Below are 27610 nucleotides of genomic sequence, written 5' to 3' on the forward strand. Positions count from 1 at the left end.
AGGTAACAAGTCACCGTTAGGTGGGAAATGAGGAAAGTCAGAGGTAACCAAGCCCACAATACATCACATGAGATTACATTTTTGTCCTATGCTATTAATTCCAGTGTATAGGAAAGACGTCTTTGTTTGCTTTTAACCTTTTCAGAGCAACAATTCACTCTCACCTTGGAACACAAAATATAACTGTTTGATAGCAATATTAACTCTCACAATCCTGACAATATAACTAGATGTTGGGAGTGTGAAAAATAGTTAGTTCTACTGTGGTAGTATGGTAATATGGAAAATACATTTCTACTGTGGTGGTATGGTCATATGGAAAAGACTGTTCTACTGTGGTAGTATGGTAATATGGAAAATACATTTCTACTGTGGTGGTATGGTAATGTGAAATAGACTGTTCTACTGTGGTAGTATGGTAATTGTCAGGACCCGGTGCGAGAAACAGTCACTAATAATRGTCAGAWCCCAGAAGATGAGGCAGACACAGCAGTACTWGAGATGGTGGTTTAATTAAAGAACAAAATCTTCAGGCAAAGAAACTAAATCCACAATGTCCAAAAATAAAGCCAAAAGGCACAAAATGGAAATCCTCCAAAATACAAAAGAAACTCCACAAAGTGGTAAAAAACAGCAGGGAAAAACAAACCTAAAAGACTCCTCAAATAATACACAAGAACTAAACCAGAGAACCTCTGGAAAATCCAACAAGAGAAATATCTGAATAAAACAAGGCTTGGGCTGGGGCTGGGTGCTAACTTACAAACACTGAGCAAGGAACTGAGGAACACACAGGGTTTAAATACTAACAAGGGAATGACCTACAGGTGCAAACAATAATTAGAGCAAGAAAAACAAAAGGTACAAAAAAGGTGCAATGGGGACATCTAGTGACCAAAACCCGAACAGTCTTGGCCAAAACCTGACAGTAATATGAAAAGACTGTTCTACTGTGTTAGTATGGTAATATGAAAAAGACTGTTCTACTGTGGTAGTATGGTAATATGAAAAAGACTGTTCTACTGTGGTAGTATGAAAAGACTGTTCTACTGTGGTAATATGGAAAATACATTTCTACTGTGGTGGTATGGTCATATGGAAAATAAATGTATACTGTGGTGGTATGGTAACATGGAAAATACATTTATACTGTGGTGGTATGGTAATATGGAAAATAAATGTATACTGTGGTGGTATGGTCATATGGAAAAGACTGTTCTWCTGTGGTGGTATGGTAATATGGAAAATATTGATCTACTGTGGTGGTATGGTAATATGGAAAAGACTGTTCTACTGTGGTGGTATGGTAATATGGAAACCCTGGATGTACAGTAAGAGGGGGAGGAGTTCTAGGGATGTACAGTAAGAGGGGGAGGAGTTCTAGCGATGTACAGTAAGAGGGGGAGGAGTTCTAGGGATGTACAGTAAGAGGGGGAGGAGTTTCTTAGCGATCCGCCTACAGTAGGCAGGGGCCGAGGAGTCTAGGAATGTTAACAGTAAGCAAAGGGAGGAGTTACTAAGAGAAAGCAGAAGATGGCCTTGGAGGCCTCACTTACACTGCACCCACAAGTCTCAGCCAGCCTGTAACACACACTAGACCTCAATATGCTGCAACACATGTCATCCACACACAGCTACACACGCCCCACAAACACAACAGCCTGTGTCAAGAACGTGCACAAAAACATACCTACTCTAGAAGCAGAAAGCACAAGAAACCAACGGATCACACACACGATTAGCCAGCCACACAACACCAACACACACAACACACACACACACACACACACACACACGAACCACACCACACACATCGAAGCACACACACACGACACAGGCACAATACACACACACACACACGCACACACCAACACACGCACGCTTCGATCACACAGACTACACGGTCAGTGCGTGAGAGCATGTGATGTGGGCATCTCTACTAATTAATGGTAATTAGACGCAGTCAGTATGCCGTCAAACACAATAGCAACATAGTCCTCCCCACTTTTCCCTTTACCCTCCAGGCTGATCAAGCCAGAGTAATCCACGTTGGGTTGTTATTTATACTCAAGTACAGTATAGTAGCGTAGACGAGCTACTCCAGAAATGTTGTGGAACTTAAGCCGTTCAATTGGAAAAACATATATTCACGATTAGACCTCTTAGCTTGCCTCTTCTTAATTCCCTCTCTGTTTACGCTGCTTCTATGATTTAACAGTTCAATTACTAACCTCATTCCTACACATGCTGTATGTCAGGGCGTGCAAGTTCACTTTGCTTTGTGTTATCTTTTGTCCCCACCCTCCTGATATATACTAGCTGAAAGGAAATCTGATACACAGCTTTTGAGCCTCTGTCAGGATTTCCGTGTTTCCCTGAGGCGAAGAATTGCGGCATAGAATGGTGTTTTGATGTTGACAGAGGCCTTCAGAATGGTGGCCCTAAAGACCAGAGAGAGAGGGAGGCGAAAAGTCGAAGGGTGTAGGAGGGGTGGGTTGAGGGAGCTTCGCTGTGGTTTGGTCTAAGGTGAGTTGCCCGGCTTGCCTGTGCTGGCTGGATACCCGTCACGACCCATAGTCTGAAACCACTTGAGAATGCAAGCAACAATCTGCCATATAACAGCGTGTTTGTGTTCCCTGACTGGTTCCTAAGGTCCTAAGAGGAGGAGAAGTGGTTTAGTCATGGGCAGTGGAAGGACACCGTTGTGTGGTTGTCAGGCGGTTATTAGGACGGTCCAGGCTGAGACGAGACCTGTGTGTGCCCCAGAGGGACGATGGGCTTGAGTGTGGGCGATGATTGCCTCTACTCTGTATGTGCCTGTGTTGGAACCTGGTGCGGTGCGCCTCCTCGCCGGTGCTGCCCATTTCGATCTCTGATCGTCTGGTGCTCCAATGTGTGTGTATATGTAATACGCTGAAGCTTTCAACTACGCGGAGGTGGGCCAGGTCACTGGGTCCTTACTGGTAAATCCACACTTGACATAAAACACACACAGGCGCGCACACACACTGTCCAACTATCTATGTCATTTGTATGAACAACGTCACTCACAGGCATGTAACAGTTCAAGTGGGCTAAATTGTCTAAATCGATGGGTCTCAAATGCATGGGCGGCACAACACACACACCATCACCACACAACACACACACACACACACAGCCTATTTAAGGTCAACACACACACACTCACTAGGTGGAAATAAGCCTTTGGTAGGTCACGTTTTTGGTAAGTATGCATGAATGCTCTGTAAATATCAGCAGATGTATTGGGGTATTGATTTGTTCACTGCTAAGGTAACCACCCACATATGTAAAATGTATGAATGACTCGTAGACGTTATTCTCTGGATTAAGGACTTGAGTAAGCTACTCGCTAAATGGCACTTACACATGAACATACGCTCTTGCACCCCACTCTCCCCCCAACAACCCCCTACCACCCACCCCCATAGTTCCATTAATTGAACACAGTCTCCCACCATAGGCTACTCTAAAATACTGAACACATACAACTCACTCCCCCACCATAGTATTAAAGTGGAAAAACCTATCAACCATCAACTCTCGCCGAATGATGAGGTACCCCACATAGTTATGAAACCACAATCATGCCCCCAGTAAGTTATCGCACACAAACCTCACCCCCCCCCCATCCCAGGTTAATAGGAGCGAAACAATCGACAACTTACCCCCTTCTCTCCCACTTTGGAAGTTGTTCAAGTTGAATGCCCTGCCCTAATAGCAGCAACTCGAGCTCTTGTGACTGCTAACCAACCACGAACGAGCCGCCACCCCCCCCCAGCAGCTCCGCAGGACCTCGGTCAGTTCTCACATAAACCCGCCACATGGGAACAATTATCGAAACTGGTCCATCCTTTTTTTATGAACCCATTATCGTAGTTAATGTCCACCAACACTTTCCCTCCCTCCCGTTCACTAGCAGTTAACTCTCTACATGACCTCCCAAAAGATCATGATACTTCTGATGAACTTAAAATTGCTGGGACCCCAGGTTGGTGTATGCCGAGTCCGATTGTCCGTGTTGTGGGAAAAGCGGTGACTAAACCACTGGAGCCGATGGGCCTTTGTATGAGTTGACTGCTGGCTGCCAGTGCTATGGAAACATCTGGTATGTAGCTCTGTATCAGGGGAACATCTGGGGCCAGTTCAGCAAACTCCCCCTGTAGTTAAGTGCCAGCAAGCACAACTCCCCCCCTGTAGTAATGTCACGAAGACGTCCCAGCCCCCAATACGTTAATGCCACAGAAAGTACTCACCACCCCGGGGAGGCGGAAACGGCAAGGCAAACGCAGCCCGCCCGCCACATCCAGAACTTATTACGCCCACGCAACATACACGGTTAAGCCTCGTCCGCCATAATAGTGCCCGAGGCCAGGTAGAAGCGTTAGTTGTCACACAAACGGCGCACCACCGAGTAAGCTAATAAACCTAGAACCCGGAACACACTCCCCCCATTAAGAGTCTTAATGTTATACACCTAACCTAACTATATGGGAGTTAATTGCCCTACACACAATCTCCCACCCGGAGCCCGTAGTTAGTATTGGGCGCGAGCCAGTATACTTCCCCTACCCAAGTAGAAATGCCGCTACAACTCCGCCCACCTGCCGGTGAGTGTAGATGTACCGCGGGAGAGGCAACAACAACTCCCACGCAGCGGTAAAAGTGTAATCGTTGCGAGCGAACTTCACCCACCCCGTAGCTCCTAATGCCTCACAACACCCCCCCCCCCGTAGTTAAATTGTCCACAACTCCCCCCATAAGTTATTGCCCACAGACTCCCCCAAACCAAGCCGATATGTTCAATGACTCACCAGTTCCCGAACACTCAGTCAAAAGTTCTAAAGTCCCACAAAACTCCCCCTCGCCAAGTACAGTAAAACAGACACGAGAAGACAGTTGAAAAATAATATGAAAAAAACATCTGTGAATAATAATACGAACGTGCAACAAATCTCTGGACATCATCTCTGCCTCAATTGTCTGTCCAACAGTCCTTGGTTGTTTGTGTTGAGAGGAGTATTCATTCTTATTGTGTCACACCCCCCCGTAGTTAATGTCCACCAACAAGACCCCCCGTAGTTAATGTCCACAACACCCCCCCCCGTAGTTAATGTCGCCACAACACCCCCCGTAAGTTAAATGCCACAACTCCCCCCTGAGTTAATGTCCACGAACTCCCCAATAGTTAATGTCCACAGACTCCCCCGCGTAGTTAATGGTCCACAACTCCCCCCGTAGTTAATGTCCACAACAGCCCCCCGTAGTTAATGTCCACAACTCCCCCCGTAGTTAATGTCCACAAACAACCCCCCGTAGTTAATGTCCACAACAACCCCTCCGTAGTTATATGTCCACAACACCCCCCGTAGTTAATGTCCACAAACTCCCCCCCGTAGGTTAATGTCCACAACTCCCCGTGTTAATGTCCACAACACCCCCCCGTAGTTCATGTACACACACCCCCCGTAGTTAATGGTCACAACACCCCTCCGTAGTTAATGCCCAACAACACCCCCCCCCCCCCCGTAGTTAATGTCCACAACCTCCCCCATCCGTTAATGCCACACAACTCCCACCGTAGTTAATGCCCCACATCTCCCCCACCGTTAGTTAATGCCACAACTCCCAGCCCGTAGTTAATGTCCACAACTCCCCCCCGTAGTTTAATGTCCACAACACCCCCCCGTAGTTAAGGTTCCAAACACCCCCCCCCCCCCGTAGTTTAATGTCCACAAGCTCCCCCCGTAGTTAATGTCCACAAACTCCCCCCGTAGTAATGTCGTCATGGAGAGTCCCCCCGTAGTAATGTCCACTAACTCGCCCCCCGTAGTTTAATGTCCACAACTCTCCCCCCCGTAGTTAATGTCCACAACACCGCCCCCGTAGTTAATGTCCACAACTCCCCCGTAGTTAATGTCCGACAACAACCCCCCCGTAGTTAATGTCACAACACCCCCCGTAGTTAATGTCCACAAACTCCCCCCCGTAGTTATGTCACAACACCCCCCCCGTACGTTTGAAACCACTCATCCCCCGTAGTTAATGAATCCACAAACCCCCTCCCCCACATAGTTAATGCCACAACTCCCCCAAAGTTAATGACACACACTCCCCAGTAGTTAATGTTCACCACAACTCACCCCCCCCCCATACCTAGTTAATGTCCACAACTCCCCCCAGTAGTTAATGCACCTCCACCCCCCCCAACCCCCCCCCCCCCTCCCCTCCTCCCGTAGTTAATGCCCACAACATCCCTCCCCCCCCGTAGTTAATGCCACAATCATCCCCCCGTAGTTAATGTCACAACTCCCCCCCTAGTTAATGCCCACAACTCCCCCCCCCCCCCGTAGTTAATGCCACAACTCCCCCCGTAGTTAATGTCCACAACTCCCCCCGTAGTTAATGCCCACAACTCCCCCCCACCCCCGTAGTTAATGCCCACAACTCCCCCTATTAATGCACAATCCCCCCATATTAATGCCACAATCCCCCCCCCCCCCCGTCAGTTATGCCCACAACTCCCCCCGTAGTTAATGCCCGAACTCCCCCCCGTAGTTAATGCCCACAACTCCCCCCCCGAACCCGTAGTTAATGCCCACAACTCCCCCACCCGTAGTTATGCCCACAACTCCCCCCCCGTAGTTAATGCCCACAATCCCCCCATAAAGACCACACCCCCCCCCCGTAGTTAATGTCCCACAACTCCCCCCCGTAGTTAATGCCACAACTCCCCCCGTAGTTTAATGCCACAACTCCCCCCGTAGTTAATGCCCACACTCCCCCCGTAGTAATGCCCACAACTCCCCCCCCGTAGTTTAATGCCCACATCTCCCCCCCGTATTAATGCCCACATCCCTACATCCCCCCCGTAGTTAATGCCCAAAACTCCCCCCCGTAGTTAATGCCCACAACTCCCACCCCCCGTAGTTAATGCCCACACTCCCCCCCCCGTAGTTATGCCCACAACTCCCCCTAGTTAATGCCCACAACCCCCCCCCGTAGTTAATGTCCACAACTCCCCCCCGTATTAATGCCACACCCCCCCCGTATTAATGCCCACATCTCCCCCCCTAGTTAAGTGCCACAACTCCCCAACCAGTAGTAATGCCCACAACTCCCCTCCCGTAGTTATACCCACACTCCCCCTCCCGTAGTTAAGCCCACAACTCCCCCCCCCCCGTAGTTAATGAACACAAACTCCCCCTCCCGTAGTTAATGTCCACAACTCTCCCCCCGTAGTTATGCCCACATCTCCCCCCCGTAGTTAATGCCACAACTCCCCCACCAGTATTATGCCACAACTCCCCCCGTAGTAATTCCCACAAACTCCCCTCCCTATGTTAATGCCACACAACTCCCCCCCCCCCGTAGTTAATGAACAAATCCCCTCGCCGTAAGTTTAATGCCCAACAACTCCCCTCCCGTAGTTAATGCCCACAAACTCCACCCACCCCGTAGTTAATGAACACAACCCCCCCCCCCCCCCCCGTATGTAATGAACACAACTCCCCCCATAGTTAATAAACACAACTCCCCCATAGTTAATGAACAACAACTCCCCCCCGCCATAGTTTAATGAACACAACTCCCCCCCATAGTTAATCACACAACTCCCCCCATAGTTAATGCACCACAACTCCCGCCATAAGTTAATGCACACAACTTCCCCCCATAGTTAATGAACACACCTCCCCCCAATTTAATGCACACAACCCCCCATAGTTAATGAACACAACTCCCCCACAGTTAATGCACACAACTCAGCCCCCATAGTTAATACACACAACTCCCCCCTCCATAGTTAATGAACACAACTCCCCCCCCATAGTTAATGAACACAACTCCCCCCATAGTTAATTAACAACATCTCCCCCATAGTTAATTAACACAACTCCCCCCCCCCATAGTTAATGCACACAACTACCCCCCATAGTTAATTAACACAACTACCCACCATAGTTAATGCACACAACTCCCCCCATAGTTAATGCACACAACTCCCCCCATAGTTAATGCACACAACTCCCCCACATAGTTAATGTACAGAAATGCTTTTCAACTCATGCTTTTCGGTTGTTGGCCATGATCTGTACTGTTTCAGCCCTTAATGGGATCTCACCTCATTGTTATCTACTGGGTCAACCCTCAACTTCTGATAGTAAGGGGCTTGGTACGGTAGAGAGGCATGTTTGTGGAGTAGTTGTGAAGAGTCCTCAGTGTGAAGTGTTGTTGAAACAGACATAGACCACCACTGTGGCCTGACTGCCTGACTCCTCAGCACTGCTGATGATGGCTAATGGGAACCAACAGTTACTTTAGCACTCAACTAAGTGTCAAGTGCCAAATCTGATTTCAATGTTGTGGTTAACCTTCAGTGTTAAGTGCCTACCCTTTCAAAGGAAATTGAAATTGGATAACTGACTGTGTGTGTGTGTGTGTGTGTTCCCCAGTGAGCATGACGTGGGGGAGGATGACATCTACGACTGTGTTCCCTGTGAGGACGATGGAGATGACATCTACGAGGACATCATCAAGGTGGAAGTACGACAACCCATGGTGAGACCTTTGTGTTGGCTTGTGTTTATGTCATTCTCTGCGTGTCTCTTTATCCGTGTGCATGGGTGTGTCTGTCTCTGTGTGTGTGTGACCTCTCTGACTTATGATGCTATCTATCTGTCGGTGTGTGTTCTGCCCTGCTCATCTGCTGTGTTTTCCCTTCCTGACGCTGCAGATCAGATACATGCAGGTAAGTGCCCTGACTCACCGATCTGTCATCCGGCTCTATCCTCTGTCTGAGACTGACGTGTCCCACAACCCCCTTCCCCTCAGATCAATGACCTACAGTACAGCACAGGTCAAGGGAAACCCTATCTGCCCCTATGTGTGTGTGACTCACCGTGACGTCAACATATCACCGTCAACAACATGACAGTCTCTCTGTGTGACATCATCAAAAGCCGCCACATGCCAGATCAAAACCCKGATAAAACGCTGCTGTCATCAGTTCCTATGGCAGCTCTGTAGCGGTGCTCCCTGGTTGGGTGGTTGTTTTCTATTACCCAGCTGGATCTGGGCCTGGGAGTCTCTAATTGGCTGTGGTTTGACTTGATTATCCCCCTATTGTATTATCAGAACTGCTAATTAACATTCAGCCCGGTTCCAGATGACACAATAGAATGAATACTCCTCTCAACACAACAACCAAGACTGTTGACAGACAATTGAGACAGAGATGATGTCAGAGATTTTTGCACGTTCGTATTATTATTCACAGATGTTTTTTATATATATTTTTCAACTGTCTCTCAGTGTTGCATTGCGTGGTGATTCACTGATCTGATGCTGTTAGGCTAGCCAGCCTCCCACTCCTCTCCCCGCTACCCCCCAGCCGTAGGCCTCATGAGAAGCTCCCACAAACCGTAGACCCTATGAGTAATGCTCTGTGTTCCTCTGTTTGTTTTCCCTGTACTCGTTCTCCTCCTCTCCCTAATGGCGGGCCTGTTTGCGTGGCTAAATAAGTCTGGATGTGGCGGGCGGCTGCGTTTGCCTTGGCCGTTCCCCGCTCCCCGGGTTGTCTCTGCTCTCCTCTGCTCTGTGACTGGCCCCAGATGTTCCCCTGATACAGAGCTACATACACAGATGTTCATTAGCACTTGGCCAGCCAGCAGTCAACTCATACAAAGCCCCGGCTCCAGTGTTTATGTCACCGCTTTCCCACAACACGGACAATCGGCTCGCATTACACAACCTGGTCCCAGCAATTACAGTTCATCAGAAGTATCATATTCTATTGGATCATGTAGGAGTGCAGTGAGGAGGGAGAATTGGGATAATTTCATAAAAAATGGCCATCAAATTCCCATTGAGGGGTTTGGATGCAGTCCTGCGGGGCCTCTGGGGGTGGCGGGCTCTGTTCTGTTTACAGTCACAACTCCCTATTGGGCAGCTGAAACTCAAAGGGGAAATACATTGCGTCCTTCGTGTGTCCTTGTTACCTCATTCATTCGGCAGATGTTGAAGTCCATTTGGATGATGAGTAGTGTACATTGTATAGAATGGTAAACGGTGTATACAGGATGTGTACAGTACAATATGATTTGCAATAAAGACCTTGTCAGAGCATGACTAAATAGCAGCCCCATGCATTTGAGACCCATCATTAGACAATTAGCCACATGAACTACATTGTCAGTGACGTGTCATACAATGACAAAATGACAGCCCAGCATCAGTTCTCCTGCCGTTAATTACCTCCACAGAAAATGGGCATGACAGAAGACGACAAGAGAAACTGCTGCTTAGTGGAGATCCAGGAGACTGAGGCCAAGTACTACAAGACGCTGGAGGACATTGAGAAGGTGGGTGAGGGACGGAGGTGGGGAGAAGTTGTGTGTGTGCGGTGGGTGGGTGGCTGGCAGTGTTGGTTGTAGCTTTCTGCTAGAGTAGGTATGTTTTGTCACGTCTGACACAGGCAGGGAGCGGTGTGGAAATGTCAGCTATTGGCAGGTTCATTGGTGAGGACAAATGTCAGTGGAGCAGGTCGATGGGCTTATTATTGGCACGGTCCCATGGGAAGAGACCGATCCCCAGGGCTCTATGGATATACACTCGCGCCCACACACACACACACACACACACACACACACACACACACACACACAGTTCTCCCAAGGTTGTAAATGATGTTTAGATCAGCGGATAAACAGCAGCTTCTCCATGATGAGAAATATATTCTTGTCAATAATATCCACTGGTCCATTAGACTAAAGGTGTGTTTGTGTTTGCTGAGCCAATTAAACCAGAATCACCTTCTTATAATCAGAGGACTTGTTTGGGCTTGATTAAGTTGGGGTTAATAAAGCTGTCATCTCTTCATTGCATTTTAATAGATCTATTTGTTATCATTAAGATTATGTAATGTGACAAGCATACAATGACGTTAGTCAAACGACAGGGAAAGTGTGCGCCAGTTAACATCGGTTTAGCAAACACAATCAGTGCTCGGCATTCACAGCATGTCATGGGCACTCTAAACGGACGGCTCGCACGCGTCCTTGTGTCTAAGAGAGGGATTAGGCTAGCAACACCGAGAAGTACCACGTTCTAGTGAAGTCTGTTTTGAGATGTATTTTCCTTGGTGCCTAGCCCATGCCATTGAATTGAACCGGTGTTTTATTCACACCTTTACACGACCACCGATGTATCTACAATATCAACGGCTTGAGTCAAGCACAACTCTACTGTAGAGATGGAGGATCTTCATTTGACCGATATTGTCACCATAAAATAATTGAACGTTTAGTCCATAATGTTGATTGATCGGTGGTTAGGCTATTAGCTGGCCGAAAGTAGGCTACATGAAAAGTGCAATACTGTTAATGTAACCGTGTGTTAGAGTGCATTTTCCAGTTTATTTATGTAAATCATAAAGATAATCTGCATTTCCTGCGGTGCAGGAAAATTCTCAGCAACAAATGCGTGGTCAAATTACCTGTGTATTTTAATTTCACTATTGCTGTTTTGGTATTGTACAGAATTATATGATTCCCCTGAAGCAAGTTCTAAGTCCACAAGACATGGGGGCCATCTTTGTAAATCTGGAGGTGAGTACACGCTGGTGATGATGAGAGTGATCCTTGTGTCAGTGTTGATGGTAGAGGTTGTGTTAAGAAGTGTGCCACCATGCTAAGTGTGGTTGTGCTGGATCTATACAGGATGTGATTAAGGTCCACTCTGCTCTGCTGAGGGCCATCGACCTCAACATGGTGAGCGGAGGCAACGGTCTGGGGAAGATCTTCATAGACTTCAAGGAAAGGTTAGTAACCTCAAGGAGGTGTGTGTGTGTGTGTATGTGTGTGTGTGTGTGTGTGTGTGTGTGTGTGTGTGTATGTGTGTGTGTGTGTGTGTATGTGTGTGTGTATGTGTGTGTGTGATCAGTATTCCCTGTGCTGCCCTTTGTGCATGCAGTTGGATTTAGATGCACGATTTCCTGATAAGACCGGCTAAATGGGATTAGTTTCAACAGAATAAGTCAATGAATTTAAAACGCATGTAAGCAAATAGCTGACTGGGTCTGTAACACTGTAATAAAGATTATAACCAATTACTATTTAGGAAGATAGACGCCTCTACATGTTCTGCGTTCTGTGTAGGGTGTGTATACTGTTGACATGGATTCCTGTCTTCTACTATGTTCATGAAACACAGTGGATAGAAGAGGAGGCAGTCGGAGCTCTAGAACACTCCAGCTGCAGTACAGTACTGTGGATGATGATTTGCATGCAAATGGTGGAGTGCTGTTGTGATTCCCGCTGCGCTGCTCACTAGGTAATTGTAATAATGGCTCTGGTAATGACGGGATGTAGCCATGACAGCCCTCCAGGAATGTTAGTCCTGATCCAGACTTATTCTGGGACATTCACATGGAGCTGGAGCCAAACCTCGGAAAGTGTGTGTGTGTGTGTGTGTGTGTGTGTGTGTGTGTGTGTGTGTGTGTGTGTGTGTGTGTGTGTGTGTGTGTGTGTGTGTGTGTGTGTGTGTGTGTGAATGAGCATGTTTGTGTGTACACTGTGGATGGTGATCTGATTACAGTAAACACCTGGTAAGGGCGATGTACTGTATGCTTGCCGCCGTCCTCCCATCCCAAACAGACATCAGTGGATTTGTATAGTTTTAGTTTGTCAGATTGTGTAGGTAATTATCTCATTGCAAGGCTGCTCGGGGAGCTTGGAGAGCTGCATCACAACAGAGCTAGCGTGACGGCAACGACACTCTCTATCCCAATCTCCCCCCTCACTACCTCCCCAAACACAAACTCCTCCTCCCCATCTTGCTGACACTGCTGATCTGATTGAGCTGTCCGTAGAGCTCAACTCTCTCACGCTATGCTAAACCAGGCCTGTGATGTGGGCTCTTCACTAATACATTACTGAAATACTACACTTTTAGGTCACTACACAGCTCCTAGTTATGGCCCACGGTCTAGTTATGGGCCACCGCTTGGTCTGCCAGCTGATGCTACTTAAGGCCAGGCTTCCACATTACTATGCTGTGTAGGATTAGAGTTGTGACTTGTAGAAGGTTGAACTTCCTACACAGCATAGTAATGTGGAAGCCTGGCCTTAAGTAGCATCAGCTGGCAGACCAAGCGGTGGCCCATAACTAGACCGTGGGCCATAAGCAGGAGCTGATGCTGTTTAGCAACAGGCTAAACAGCTCTTTCCTCCCGCCCTCCCATCACCAGAGCATTGAAAGATGTCAATGACAGGAAATGTTAATATTTACCTTCTGTGACATTCTACTGAATGTGGAACAAGAGGTTTTTTTGGGTAAATGATTCATTTGATTTACACAGTGCTGTGCTGAGCCATGCGTCAGCTGCCTTTGGTATTCAGAAGATGATTGACAGACAAACTCCRGTTGTTTCACTATGAGTGGCTGGCTCTCTACCCGGTAACAGAGCCTGGAGAACCAGGGATTTGGCACCACTCAGATGGCTCTATTCTCATAAAAGCCCCTTGTCGATTGGTTCTAAGGACCCGGCTTCGTTTAATTAATGTTGTTATCTCCGCTTCTAAGTCCCAGTGACCTTTGCAATAATAGGCCAGATTTGTCCTTTCTCTTTGAGAAATGAATAAAAAGCTTTTCAAGTTGTCATTGCTGCGCCCAGTGAATGATGAAAATGTCAATGTTCTCCACAGCACTGCAGCTAATGGCACCTTTTCTAAAAGGTGCTAAGGCTTGGTGACGGGCTTAATGTACTGTTTAGAGGAAGGCAGACTACTTTTTTAAGTGTTCCCCATGTTGGTTTCCCATACCTTACATTGGCGGCTTGCCACTTTTCCCAAACCCCAAACTCATTTCCGGAGTAATCCGCACCCCTGATAACACTGTAATATGTACTTAGAGGCAAACAGAGAAGTGTTTCACCAGAGGGCGCCGCCAGCGTTCCCCTCCATTTGCTGTGTGCTGGATTTGTTCAGTGGAGGTGAGGAGGTCCCAATGCTTCGTGTCAGACAATATTATTACCTCTCTCTGCAGCCTGTCACTTCTGGTTTGATGGGAGATTTCCTCGCCAGCCTGACACTGTATCCCAATGCCACTGCAGACTCCCTACAGAGGTGGGGAGAGCAGTAACTCCAAATTGTATTTTCTCGGAAATAATGTGCATGATGGCGTTCCCATAATGAGAGACTGTGTAGCTGCAGCAGGGGCGATATTACTGACCGGAAGAGAGAGAGGAGGAATTTAAAGAGGGAATTTACACTGCACTGACTGAGGAACATGTCCCTCTCTCCCACGGGAGACCTCAGTCTAAAGTGACTGACGTTTAGGGGTTGTTTCCACAACAAGCTGTTTTTACCGTCCATCTTCCGCCTTCACTCCCTCTCTCTTGTCCCTCTCTAGTACTTTAGGCAGTTGGAACTGTACTGAACTATGGCCATATGAATACAACCCTAGACTGTTTGGTTCTTGCCGTTGTCACATCGCAGTAGGACATTTAGTCTAGGACACGTCTTGACAGGCGCTGTGAGGCCAAGTGAATCAGGACTTTTTCCGCTTCACTTCAACACCTTTTCCCCATGACACGTCAAGCTCTTTGAGGGCCTGGCAGAAGCCGTCCTGTAGACAAAGTGCTGCTTGAACATCACAGAGAGCTCATTCCCTTTGGGGCCTTGATCCATGCTGTCGACTGTCTAAAATAGAATCATCATCATCCAGTCTGTATGGCCATTAGAACATTGTCTGGTTAACAGAACCCTCATTACATTCATTTCCATCCAATTATGCATTAGTTTATACGAGAGAGATGTAATGAAGGGAATGTGTTCATGAGCAGTCGTCTGTACAGTCCATGGTGTTTCTGTGGTGTTGAGGTCTGCTTTATACAGTGGTGGCTCATATTGTTTTACCAGTCCGTCCTGTGAGTTATCCTTACCACTCTTGGATCAGTTTCTCTACTCTTAACATGACGTTTTAGGGTTAGCTTAAGAGTTGAATTGCACAGATTCATAAACCCTGTTACAATGCCTACTATTGACCAAGGCCCCCTTTAAATGTCTATGTTTCATTCCTTTGCTCTACGAGAGAGAGAGAGAGCGAGAGAGAGAGCGTGAGAGAGAGAGAGAGAGACTGAGTCACTCACTCACTCGTAGAGCAAAGGAATGAAACATAGAAATTTAAAGGGAAAGAGAAAAGAGAAGTAGTACCTGTTGGTTTCTAAGGGATCTTAACTGCACATGTCTCCCAGTGAGATGTGTCCAGACATCAGGAGAGGCTGTGCCTGTCAGTGTCTCAGGGGCTAATTATGTCTGTGTGTGTACATGGCTTTGTGTGTGTGTGTGCAGTCATCTGTGTGTGTGCAAACAGTATGTTTGTGTGTGTGTGTGTAATCATCCCCTTTGTTCCACTGCCTGTATCTGGGAGAACAAAGACAGTGACTCTCCTTTAGAACTGGAGAAACAAGAAAGCCTGTTATTAGAGGGGTCTGTAAGTATTAGCATTAGCACTGTGACATGTCCTCTCTGCTGTGTCATTGTCAGAGCAGGCCCTGTGTCCCATGTTGAGGCCTGTCACTGAGCAGGGGACAAATATCTCTGTTAGGATGGCCTATGTTCGCCGCCTCTCCTGCCTGGTTTTGGGGTGTTTTTAGTGGTGGTGGAGGAGCTCCAGAAAGTGGCAAAGGCTCCAGAAAGTGGGCCCTCAGGCACAGAGGCACTGTCCCAGACACACTACACAGGCTACAGGAAACCCTGCTGTGAACGTTGCCTAACCCCCGACCAGCTGAGCTCTTCCTCTCTTGTGCAGGTTTTTCATCTGTCTCTTCCTGTTTTCTCTATATCTTTCTCCCTCGCCCCCTGCTTTCTGTCTTTCTTTATAGCTGTCTGTCTGTCTGTCTGTCTGTCTGTCTGTCTGTCTGTCCGTCCGTCCGTCCGTCCGTCCGTCCGTCCGTCCGTCCGTCTTATTCTTCTTATATCCAAAAGGATTCAAAACCTTGTGTCTAGTCTCAGTGTGTGTCTAATGTACCCGTAATCCATTGTCTCACACTCTCATCACAATATCACTTTCCCCAACAGTCCCTCTACCTTCAACATCACGCTCCTGAAATGGCCTCGTAAAATAAGACCTTCATGTTCAATTAGGTCTGTGACACGTGTCATTAGAGGGTGTGGCTGACACCTGTCCCCGGACCCTCAGGATGCTGAATCTAACTGCCTCTGCCTGGCTGCTGTCTCATTATTGACCAAGGCCCCCATTAATCTTCATCAGAGGAGAGGAGCTGTCTCCCTGGTTGTGGATCAGGCCCTAATCATGCCCTTGTTAGCCCCAGGCCTCGCTGTCTCTGACCCAGGCCCAGGCAGAGAGCCTCACAGTGGGTGGCCATAGCTACGTTGCTTGGCCTGAGTTCCAACCATCCAGTCATTACTGGGGTTTAGGGATGGAGAGAGCCGGCCAGATAGTCAGACACTGGATGACTCATCCCTACTCATGGGGATCTAGTTATTTTGTGATTGTTGAAAGCGATACGGAGAGGTTGGATAAGTTAGTAGGCATTGTAAGGGGGTTTGTGCAATCTGCAGGTGCTGAGTTAGGCACTTTGTTTCTGTAAGAGGCTTGGAGAAGGAAGTGGGTAGGGTAGTTCCTATTGTCAAAGCACTCTATTAGTGGCTTATGCTGTAAGTTGAGGATTAAGTTAAAAGGTTTAGTGAAGTTCTGTAGTAGTTGAATTGAAAGAAGAAGATAACCACCGTTGTTTTAAAATATGGGAGACGTCTCCCAGCTCTCTGCAGCAGGGCTCTTGTCACCGTCAAGGATCTGTCAGAGACATGATTAGACCTTAAAAATGGCAGCTCTGCTCCGCTCCAAATTAAGAGAGAGACTGTCAAAAGCGTCAGAGGGGTTTGGCGCTGCCCGTCATGCCAATGCCCTACTTTGAAAAAGGAGAGAGAGAAATCTGTGCCACGCGCGGTGCCATCCTCTAGGCAAGATTACTTTGGACTCGTTCCTGGATGAAGCGATCTGTGTCAGGTGCCCATTATGCCATCTAATGAACGGGCCCTTCATATCCTCACTGGCCCAAATGAACACACTTTCTGCCTAAGAGAACTCTTCTAAGCAATATATTAGAATCACTATCTTTCATTAGTGTACAATAATTAAACTATAATTATGACTTATTGGGTAGACTCGTGTATTCTTCAAAATATTGCCCTGGCTTTACACTTCATGTATTACTTTCCTATTAATATATGCATTTTACATCTGCCCCCTATGGTGGCAAATGGGTCACCCACTGAATTGTTTAAAACTGTAGTAATTATTTGATATCTGACTCTGTTAGCATGGCTTACTCCTCCTTAGTGGCAAAGGCCCAATGTGTTATTACCTAATAAACTGGTCCTTAGAGTCCAAAGCATATTGGTCTATGATGAACTGTGTTGATATTGTGTACCCTTTGCAGGAACCCTACAATAGAATACAGTATATGCTTGTAATAAAACCGTAAGAGTGAGAATAATGGTGGTGATGTAATGTTGTGTGCAGGTTGCTGATCTACGGCCAGTACTGCAGCCACATGGAGACCGCTCAGAAGACACTGGATGAGCTCATCACCACTCGGGAGGATGTCAAGATGAAAGTAGAGGTACACTAACCACACACACACACACACACACACACACACATATACCATCACCCTCCATCACCATCACCCACCATATACAATCACCATCACCCACCATCACCACCCAGCTGATATCTGCCTAACATTGGAGCAAAGTTGCTTCAAAACCAGCCTTGGTGTTTTGAATCATTCCATTTTACAATGATAGTTTGGCTTCCATCTAAAGCTACTATACTGTAGTAGGACAAACAGCAGTGTCCTGCAAGATCTGATAAACCTGGAATCCCCTGCTGGATCAAATCATGGCCCACTGCTGGCCCAGCCATGCTGCTGGGTTGCACAATTCCGAGTTTTTATATCTGACCCAGTTCCCAACTAGTGTCAGTAGAAGACAGGTCCCTAGGTCCCGGCCCTGAGGCCTGGGGATGTCCTCCTAACACAGTGAAACTCACGCAGAGATCTACAGCACAGTACTGTATTAACTCCCCTCTGTCACTGAGGGACAAGTACCTCCCGGTCAGCCCTAACCACACTAATACATCCTTACCACGGCTGATTGCAGCTGACTGTCTGGAAATAAAACCAAAGGCCACTGGAAGGCTTTGAGAGTGTCCGAGAGAGGACACAGAAAACTTCAACTAGTAACTTCTCTGTAGAAAACGAAACCCAAACCAAAATCAGAAGTGACGATAGGAGAAGGGTAGTTACTAGTGATAGAAGGCTAGCTCTGTGGTAAAGTGGGGGATTAGGGTACATTAGATTAGGGTGTAGGATAGGGGGAAAGCCTGATATTGGGTCTGGGAGCTGTTGACATAATGGAGATGATTATCACCCTGTTATCTGACATATAGAAGGAGGGCTTTGGAATTGATTCTCCCTGCTCAGCCTCACTCTCGGAGCATTCACACACACCACCACCCACACACACACCACACACACACACACACACACACACACACACACACACACACACACACACACACACACACACACACACACACACACACACACACACACACACACACACACACACACACACACACACACACATACACATACACACTACACACACACACACACTGACAACAATGTGGCTTTTAAAAGTGATTAGAATCAGAGTTATCCCCTCAGGAGAGAGAGAGACATCAGGCCTGATAATCCCAGTGAACAATGAACGTCTCTTTCTGTAGAGCAGAGGAAAGCATTCAGTATCTACTGGGTTACGATGGCTCATGGTCTGACTCAATGCATTATAATGCAGCTGTATGGCTCGTTGTTTATCTTTTCAGTAGCAAGGACGTTGTTATGGCTATTATTCAGAGAGAGGGAGGAATGTGTTTTTCTTTCTTATACAGTGGAGGAATGTCCGTATCAGTCTGAATGGCTTGGTGTAGTTGTTGTCTAAGTGGTAGGGGCTAGGGACACACAGCTGTTGGTACTGTTGTTGGAATGCACTATTTTATTTGAGTTTTCTGAGCAAAAATATTATCTTCTTGCGGTCAATTTGCGGTATAGAAATGTTTTGTATTGTGTTCCGGCCCCCTGACCACCCATTCAAGAAAAGAATCAGCCTGCGGCTGAATCTAGTGGATGATCCCTGGTCTACACAGTTCCATGTTCTGATACATTGTAGGAATYCATWATARACTGAACAAAAATATAAATGCAAKATGTAAAGTGTTGGTTCATATTTCAWGAGCTGAAATAAAAGATCCCAGAAATGTTCCATACYRACAAAAAGCATATTTCTCTCAAATTTGTTTACATCCCTGTTAGTGAGCATTTCTCCTTTGCCAAGACAATCCATCCACCTGACAGGTGTGGCATATCAAGAAGCTGAATAAACAGCATGATCATTAAACAGGTGCACCTCGTGCTGGGGACAATAAAAGGCCACTCTAAAATGTGCAGTTTTGTCACACAACACAATAACTCAGTAAAATCATTGAAATTGTAGCATGTTGTGTTTATATTTTTTGTTCAGTGTAGTATATGTATTGTGAAAAGTTCTGTTGTTGTTTTGGTAGGAGTGCACTATGAAGGTGCAGGAAGGGAAGTTCAAGCTCCAGGACCTGTTGGTAGTGCCCATGCAGAGAGTACTAAAGTACCATCTCCTACTCAAGGTAAGTACATCTTGTGGTAACACTTAAGCATTAACGTCGATGGAAATAATGTGACACATTCACATAATTCTTCAGCACCATCACTCTTCACAAAAGAGGACATTCTTTCAGACAATTAGAAAATCCTGAGTATTTCTTGGTATAGAGGTTGAGTGTGCTAGGTTTTGTAACGGCTGTCCTCGCTGACAGAAGGAGAGGACCAAAACGCAGAGTGGTTAGTGTTCATTATTTACTGAAAGTRAACAAAACACTTCAAAATACAAAACAAACGTGACAAAACCGAAACAGTCCTGTGTGGCACAAACACTGACACAGGAACAAACACCCACAAAACACAGGTGAAACCCCGGCTGCCTAAGTATGATTCTCAATCAGGGACAACGATTGACAGCTGCCTCTGATTGAGAATCATACCAGGCCGAACACAAACATCCCAACATAGAAAATCACACATAGACAAACCCACCCAACTCACGCCCTGACCAACTAAATAAATACAAGACAAAAGAAAACAGGTCAGGAACGTGACAGGTTTGTTAAGGCTGAATCTCATGTGGCCACTCAGTGTACATCCTGGTGTCCCTCCTTTTCCACTCGACCCTGGTCCTCTTCAAGCTCATCACAGGAGCCTGCTGAGGGCAGGACGGCTCATAATAATGTCCGGAACAGAGAAAATGGAATGGCATCAAACACCTGCAAACCAAGTGTTTGATGTATTTGATACCATTCCACTAATTCTGCTTCAGCCATTACCACAAGCCACTTCTCCTCAATTAAGGTGCCACCAACCTCCAGTGATGTCCACAGACATGGTTTAAACATACACACAGTGTGGCCACTCCAGTCCACACAAACAACCAATGGAGCCTTGTTTCCGGGAACTCTCCCTTAATAGTCATGCTAGTACAGTAGTCATGTATAAAACAAGCTGGCCAGGCTGCCTGATTCAAAACAGGATTAATTAACCAGGCCAGGTCAATAATGAATGAGGTGGGGCTAGCTGATGACGTGGGTATGAAGAGAGTAGACGTGAGCGGAGCGTATGGCAGGTGATGATGGGGGGACTGCAGTGTGTGGTTTGTTTTTCATCTCAGACTGGGCTGACTGGCTGACTGGCTGACTGGCTGGCTGACTGACTGACTGGCTGACTGGCTGGCTGAATGGCTGACTGACTAACTGGCTAACTGGCTAACTGGCTAACTGACTGACCTGACTGGCTGATGGCTAACTGTCTGACTAACTGGCTAACTGACGACTGACTGACTGCTGACTGACTGGCTGACTGACTGACTGGCTGACTGGCTGGCTGGCTGACTGGCTAACTGACGACTGACTGACTAGCGGCTGGCTGGCTGACTGGCTGAATGACTGACTGACTGACTGACTGACTGGCTGGCTGACTGGCAGGAGATTCAGAGAAGAGAAACTGTGTTCAAATCAGCCATGCTCTAATCACATTACATGCAGGCCCATTTCACTCCTTCCCATAGCTTTGTGGTTAAGGATTAATATGCCGTGGTCCCAGGGCGTTCAACTGACAGGCTGTGTGTGTGTGTGTGTGTGTGTGTGTGCGTGTGCGTGTAAGCCTTAGGGCACATCTTTACTGTGATTAAGCCATATCTGGTCTTTGTCAGAATTACACAGTACACAGCTTATACTGTAGCAAATCATTCTGTCTTCAATGACATGGCCAGCAAGCCTAAACTAGCCAACACACACATACCATGTACTGTATAACTCACTCCCATATTATCTTCCCACACTTACCCTTTCTCTAGAAAACTGCTGAAGCATGCATAAAGTCCACCTGAAAGTGTCAGTTATAACATCACATGCTCTATATTAGCATTTCCCAACTCCGGTCCTCCAGTACCCCCAACAGCACCTGATTCAACTTGTCAACTAATCATCAAGCCCTCAATGAGTTGAATCAGGTGTGTTTGTCTGGGGCTACAACAAAACTGTGTACTGTTGGGGGTACTGGAGGACCAGAGTTGGGACCCCCTGCATTATATGCACAGATGTTCCACTAGTACAGTACCTCTGAGAGGCAGGGAGAATATATGTGGACTGGCTTTAAATAACCCTCATTGTTTGCTGTAGCGTCCATATTTTTAGAAGACGCACAGATTTTCTCATCAAGTATTCAATGTTTTTACACAGAAAAACATATTTTGTGTTGACGAAGTTTAGTGAGGGTTCATATGAGTTATATGAGTGTAACTGGGAGGTTTTCTGTTTCCCTCCCTGGTGTGGTGTTGTCATACTGAGATATGTGAATGTTTGTATAGAGTGTGTAGTAGTGTATTGTGAGTGTGTGTGTAGAGTGTGCGGTAGTGTATTGTGAGTGCGTGTGTGTGGAGTGTGTGGTAGTGTATTGTGAGTGTGTGTGTAGAGTGTGCGGTAGTGTATTGTGAGTGTGTGTGTGTGGAGTGTGTGGTAGTGTATTGTGAGTGGGTGTGTGGTAAGTGTGTGGAGTGTATTGTGAGTGTTGTGTTGAGTGTGTGTGTGGTAGTGTATTGTGAGTGGTGTGTGGTAGAGTTGTGCGGTAGTGTATTGTGAGTGTGTGTGTGAGTGTGTGGTAATGTGAATTGTGAGTGTGTATGTAGAGATTGTGCGGTAGTGTATTGTGAGTGTGTGGTAGAGTAGTGTGTTGTTGTGTAGAGTGATGTGGGTAGTGTGTATTGTGAGTGTGTTGTAGAGTGTGCGGTAGTGTATTGGAGTGTGTGCGTAGAGTGGTGTGTGTGTAGAGTGTGTGGTAGTGTATTGTGAGTGGTGTGGTAGTGTATTGGAGTGTGTGGTAGTGTATTGTGAATGTGTGTGTGTGTGTGTAGAGTGTGTGGTAGTGTATTGTGAGTGTGTGTGTAGTGTGTGTGGTAGTGTATTGTCAGTGTGTGTGTGTAGAGTGTGATATTGTATTGTGAGTGTGTGGTAGTGTATTGTGAATGTGTGTGTTGTGGTTCTTCACTGATGGAATGTAACTTCCCTTACAGGAGCTGGTGAGTCATTCAACTGACCGACCTGATAGACAGCAGCTGAAGGAGGCGTTGGAGGCCATGCAGGTGTGTGTGTCCACAGGAGGCTGCTGAGGGGAGGATCATAATAATGTCCGGAACAGAGAAAATGGAAATGGCATCAAACACCTGCAAACCAGTGTTTGATGTATTTGATACCATTCCACAATTCTGCTCCAGTCATACCATGAGCCACTCTCCCAATTAAGGTGCCACAACCTCCTGTGGTGTGTGTATATGTGTTTTGTATGTTTCGGTTTCTTCTCTGTGTGTGTGTGTGTGTGTGTGTGGTGTGTGTGTGTGTGTGTGTGTGTGTGTGTGTGTGTGTGTGTGTGGTGTGTGTGTGTGTGTGTGTGTGTGTGTGGTGTGTGTGGTGTGTGTGTTGTGTGGTTGTTTGTTTAACTATCCTGTGGGTAACCAGAAGTCCTCACAAGGATAGTAAAACAAGGAAGATTCGGACAAGTGGGTCCCCATGAGGAAAAATGCTATTTTAATCTTTAGGGTTTAGGGTTACAATTAGGGTTAAGGTTAGAATTAAGGTTGGGGGTTACYGTTAGGTTTAGGATTAGGAGTTAGGGTTATGTATCATTTTAGGCTTAGTCTTAGGGTTAAGTGTGCGTGCGTGCGTGCATGTGTGCATGCTTTCTTTAGGGTATTCCGGGTATGATCATCAACCATTGTGACATTTTTCTATTCTTTCAAAAGGGCTGCTTATGTGCATAGKTATACATTATATTATAGCTTTAATTCAGCTGCCAGGATATAATAGATGTTATTCAGGTGTAAAAACGATGTGTCTCTGAAGGACTTGGCTATGTACATCAATGAAGTGAAGAGAGACAACGAGACCTTGAAGAAGATTAGTGAATTCCAGAACTCCATCGAGAACCTTGTAAGTAACTTGTTTGTTGTAAACGACAGCAATTTTCTACAATCAGCACTGATGTTTCAATCAATAAGGAGTGTTGACCCTTTGTACGTTGTCATGTTGGCGATTTAAATCAAATCATATTTTAAATCTAATTTTATTTGTCACGTGGTTCATAAACAACAGGTGTAGACTAACAGTGAAATGCTTGTTTACAGGCCCTTCCCGACAATGCAGAGAGAAAGAATAGAGAAKTAATTGAAAAGTAACAATAAATACACAATGAGTAATGATAACTTGGCTATATACACAGGGTACCAGTACCGAGTTGATGTGCAGGGGTACGAGGTAATTTGGGTAGATATGTACATATAACTAGGAATAAAGTGACAGATAATAAACAGTAGCAGCAGCGTATGTGATCAGTCAAAAGAGTGCAAAAATGGTCAATACAGATAGTCCGGGTAGCTATTGGTTAACTATTTAACTAACTATTGATCAGTCTTATGGCTTGGGGGTAGAAGCTGTTCAGGGTCAAGTTGGTTCCAGACTTGGTGCATCGGTGCCGCTTTCCGTGCGGAATCAGAGAGAACAGTCTATGACTTGGGTTACAGTCTTTGACGCTTTATTGAGATTCTCAAATATGTTTTTACTGTCAAATATTTATTGAGCAACAGAGAGTGATTGCCCATCCCCCTGGCCCCGACACACTCCTTCTCCCCAATTTCGTGATATCCAATTCGTAGTTACAGTCTTGTCCCATCGCTACAACTCTCGTTCAGACTCGGGAGAGGCGAAGGTCAAGAGCCATGCGTCCTCCGAAACACGACCCTGCCAAGCCGCACTGCTTCTTGACACACTGCTCGCATAACTCGGGAAGCCAGCCGCACCAATGTGTCGGAGGAAACCCTGAATAAATGGCGACCGTGTCAGTGTGCATTCGCCTGGCCTGCCACAGGAGTCGCTAGAGCGCGATGGGACAAGGACATCTTGGCCGAACAAACCTTCCCKTAACCCGGACGACACTGGGCCAATTGTGCCGTCTCATGGGTTTTCCGGTAGCGGCTGGCTGCGACACAGCCCGGGATCGAACCTGTATCTGTAGTGACGCCTCAAGCACTGCAGTGCCGTAGACCACTGCGCCACTTGGGAGGCCTATGTGCAGATAGTTAAAGTACAAAAGGGAAAATAAATAAACATAAATATGGGTTGTATTTACAGTGGTGTTTGTTTACAATGTGTCTCTCTCTCTCTCTGTCTATCTCTCTCTCTGTCTCTCTGTCTCGCTTTCTCTCAATCTCTCCTCTCTCTGCTTGCTCATCCCTCGCTTCCACTTGTCGCACTCATCTGCAATTATCATGTCTCTCATAAATCATTTATTCTTCCAGAGTGTGAGCAGAGTATCTTTTTAAGTACCAACGAATCCCAAACTAAAATGTTCCGTACAAGGCAGTGTTTAGTCTAACAGCAGATGGCTTTTATTGGCCTAGATATGTGCTTTAGATGAAGCCTCAGAGACAGCCACAGGCTGCTATTTTAGATGTTCTGCCTGTCTTGTCAGTCTGTCTGTCCTGTACGTATGCTCATTGTATCACTGACATGAAATCATTGGTGTAGCCAACACACCCTGCAGGGAGCTGTACAGCCACTGGTGAAAGAGTCATGAATGTCATAATGTTATGGTAGCAGAATAAAATGATGACTCACATTTCCCATTTTGACATCTTGATGTTTAATATATCATAAATCAGTTCAGTACTTCGGCCGATGGCAAAATGTATTCATTGAGATTCCACTAGGTTAGATGAATAATTCATYCAATTGCGTAAAGTAGACAACAATGTGCTGCTCTTATCCATACCTTCTGTTAGTACCACCACTCATATTCATCACTGAAAAAAACAGCATTGCTACATCTGTTTTTAGACACCTAAATGAATGATATCTATCCAATGATTCTTCAAGAATGTAACTTCCCGATGCTTCATGAGCATTTGTCATACCCCATCATAACCAAAATATCCGCTTGTTTTACTCCTTTGTTTGTGAACAAGGTATATGTAAATAAACACTGTATAACCTCAAAACATGGTTAAAACTATAATTTTGATATCATGGATTGTCATTCCTTATATCTATAGCTTTGTCTATGAATTTGAGAGTGGTTGCATTTGTCAAGCCCCATCCATCGGCTGTTTACCAAATCAGTGGCAGGGTACCCGCTTTTTAATTGTTTGAACTGCAGATTCCCGCTTTAATCCAGGCATGTGTATATGTGACCCAAGCAGCAGGTCAAACTGGAGGAGTATGGCAGACCAAAGATAGATGGAGAGCTCAAGGTGTCCTCCATAGTCAACCGAACAAAACAGGACCGGTGAGTAGTCAAGCTTCACTATCAAATTCAGACTTACTGAATGTGTGCTATGTGATTAACAGCCTTTCTTATGGACAACACATGTGTTCAGAACACTAACTGATGTTCTACGGTTCCTTTTCCAAGGTACATATTCCTGTTTGATAAAGTGGTCATCGTGTGCAAGCGGAAAGGCTACAGCTATGAACTGAAAGAGATCATTGAGCTGCAGTCATACAAAATGTCTGACGACCCCATGAACAACAGGGACGTGAAGAAGGTAGGCAGCAGCCTTGAGCTGCGATTTCTCCTAACACCCTGCTGAAGAGACACACTCAGTCCAGGTTCTGCAATGTCTTAGCAATCATTTCAAAGGGTGTCCTTGAGGTAGAACTGCGGTGACGGTCACTTCAGATAAGCAGGCTCATGTGTAATGCATTGAAGTGTCAGATCTGTATGCGTTGTGCCGGCCTATGCTCTGAAGAACATGTAAATGCAATGAAGGTCATTTACAATACAGGCCGTGTGCATTTTCCACCAATCTAACCATTCTTTTGAATCTGCATGTGTGGTCGTGTGCATGTGTAACTGGGTCTTCTCTGGTGTGTTTCTCTTTGCATGCATACCAGTCCAGTGGAAAAATGGTAAGCTGAAGCAACCCTTAACTCATCTTCTCATAGCAGCCAGTGTGTGTGTGTGTGTGTGTGTGTGTTGGGTCTCATGCTATGATTGCATGTGCACCCACTGGCTATGTGATTCTCTTAACTTTTTGTCAGATGCATTGCCATGAGTGAACACTGTCTCTTGGTTAGCTCCAAAGGGAATGTGTAGGCTATAGAAAGTGCATTTTGTTAGTATACATGATTTTTGGGGGGAATTTGTTACAATCCCCATCGTCTCTCCCCCACCACTCCCTCCATCTACCTCCATATTTCTTTCTCTCTACCATCCTTTCTTCATTCTCCCTCTCTCTCTGCAGTGGTCCTATGGCTTCTACCTGATCCACCTGCAAGGCAAGCAGGGCTTTCAGTTCTTCTGTAAAACAGAGGACACCAAGAGGAAATGGATGGAGCAGTTTGAGATGGCCATGTGGGTACAGTAGTAGGCCTATAGAAGCAGCATGCACTCGAGTGGATCTTTCAGACTAATCAGATCCATTTCATTCAAACTCACTATGTATCATGTATGTTTCCTCCAATCCCAAAGGTCAAACAGCAAGCCGGAGAAAGCCACGGCCAATCAGCACAACTTCCAGATGCACACGTTTGAGAAGAACACCAACTGCCGAGCCTGCAAGATGCTGCTGAGGTGAGTCTTGGCACCAGCCGCAGGGCTCCTCCCATGTACCGGGCCTTATCATGCACTTAGTTGACGGATGACAGCACTGTTTTCTAAAGGGATGTTAGTGGTACTTACTGACGCTACACACTTACTTTGATATTCAGTCTTTTGAGCTTGCCAGCCTGTCTAAACTCCCTGAATGACAAATCACTCAGCCTTTGAGTCTTTTTGATTTGACTGACAGCTCGAACACCCACGGAAACAGTCTAAAAGCCAACCATTACAGTAGGCCTGCATCTAAGTTGACAATGTGAGTGCAGCTCC

General features: G+C 46.3%; 1 protein-coding gene across 13 annotated transcripts in view; it reads left to right on the plus strand.

Moving 5' to 3' along the window:
* The window catches only part of LOC111964081 (guanine nucleotide exchange factor VAV2-like), a 262685-nt gene that overhangs the window by 221702 nt on the left and 13373 nt on the right, over positions 1 to 27610 (plus strand). For 6 of the 13 annotated variants that reach the window (XM_070443611.1, XM_070443613.1, XM_070443619.1 and 3 more), the window contains exons 5-17: positions 8475 to 8580; positions 10284 to 10382; positions 11559 to 11627; positions 11739 to 11839; positions 17569 to 17668; positions 19675 to 19770; positions 22764 to 22832; positions 23590 to 23676; positions 25938 to 26026; positions 26153 to 26285; positions 26635 to 26649; positions 26985 to 27094; positions 27212 to 27313. In XM_070443611.1, the coding sequence (XP_070299712.1) occupies positions 8475 to 8580; positions 10284 to 10382; positions 11559 to 11627; positions 11739 to 11839; positions 17569 to 17668; positions 19675 to 19770; positions 22764 to 22832; positions 23590 to 23676; positions 25938 to 26026; positions 26153 to 26285; positions 26635 to 26649; positions 26985 to 27094; positions 27212 to 27313 (1176 nt within the window). The remainder of the gene's footprint in view (positions 1 to 8474; positions 8581 to 10283; positions 10383 to 11558; positions 11628 to 11738; positions 11840 to 17568; positions 17669 to 19674; positions 19771 to 22763; positions 22833 to 23589; positions 23677 to 25937; positions 26027 to 26152; positions 26286 to 26634; positions 26650 to 26984; positions 27095 to 27211; positions 27314 to 27610) is intronic. The other 7 variants (XM_070443612.1, XM_070443616.1, XM_070443621.1 and 4 more) reach the window with 3 other exon arrangements.

Source organism: Salvelinus sp. IW2-2015, linkage group LG5 (genome assembly GCF_002910315.2).
Source record: "Salvelinus sp. IW2-2015 linkage group LG5, ASM291031v2, whole genome shotgun sequence".
Classification (NCBI taxonomy): Eukaryota; Metazoa; Chordata; class Actinopteri; order Salmoniformes; family Salmonidae; genus Salvelinus; species Salvelinus sp. IW2-2015.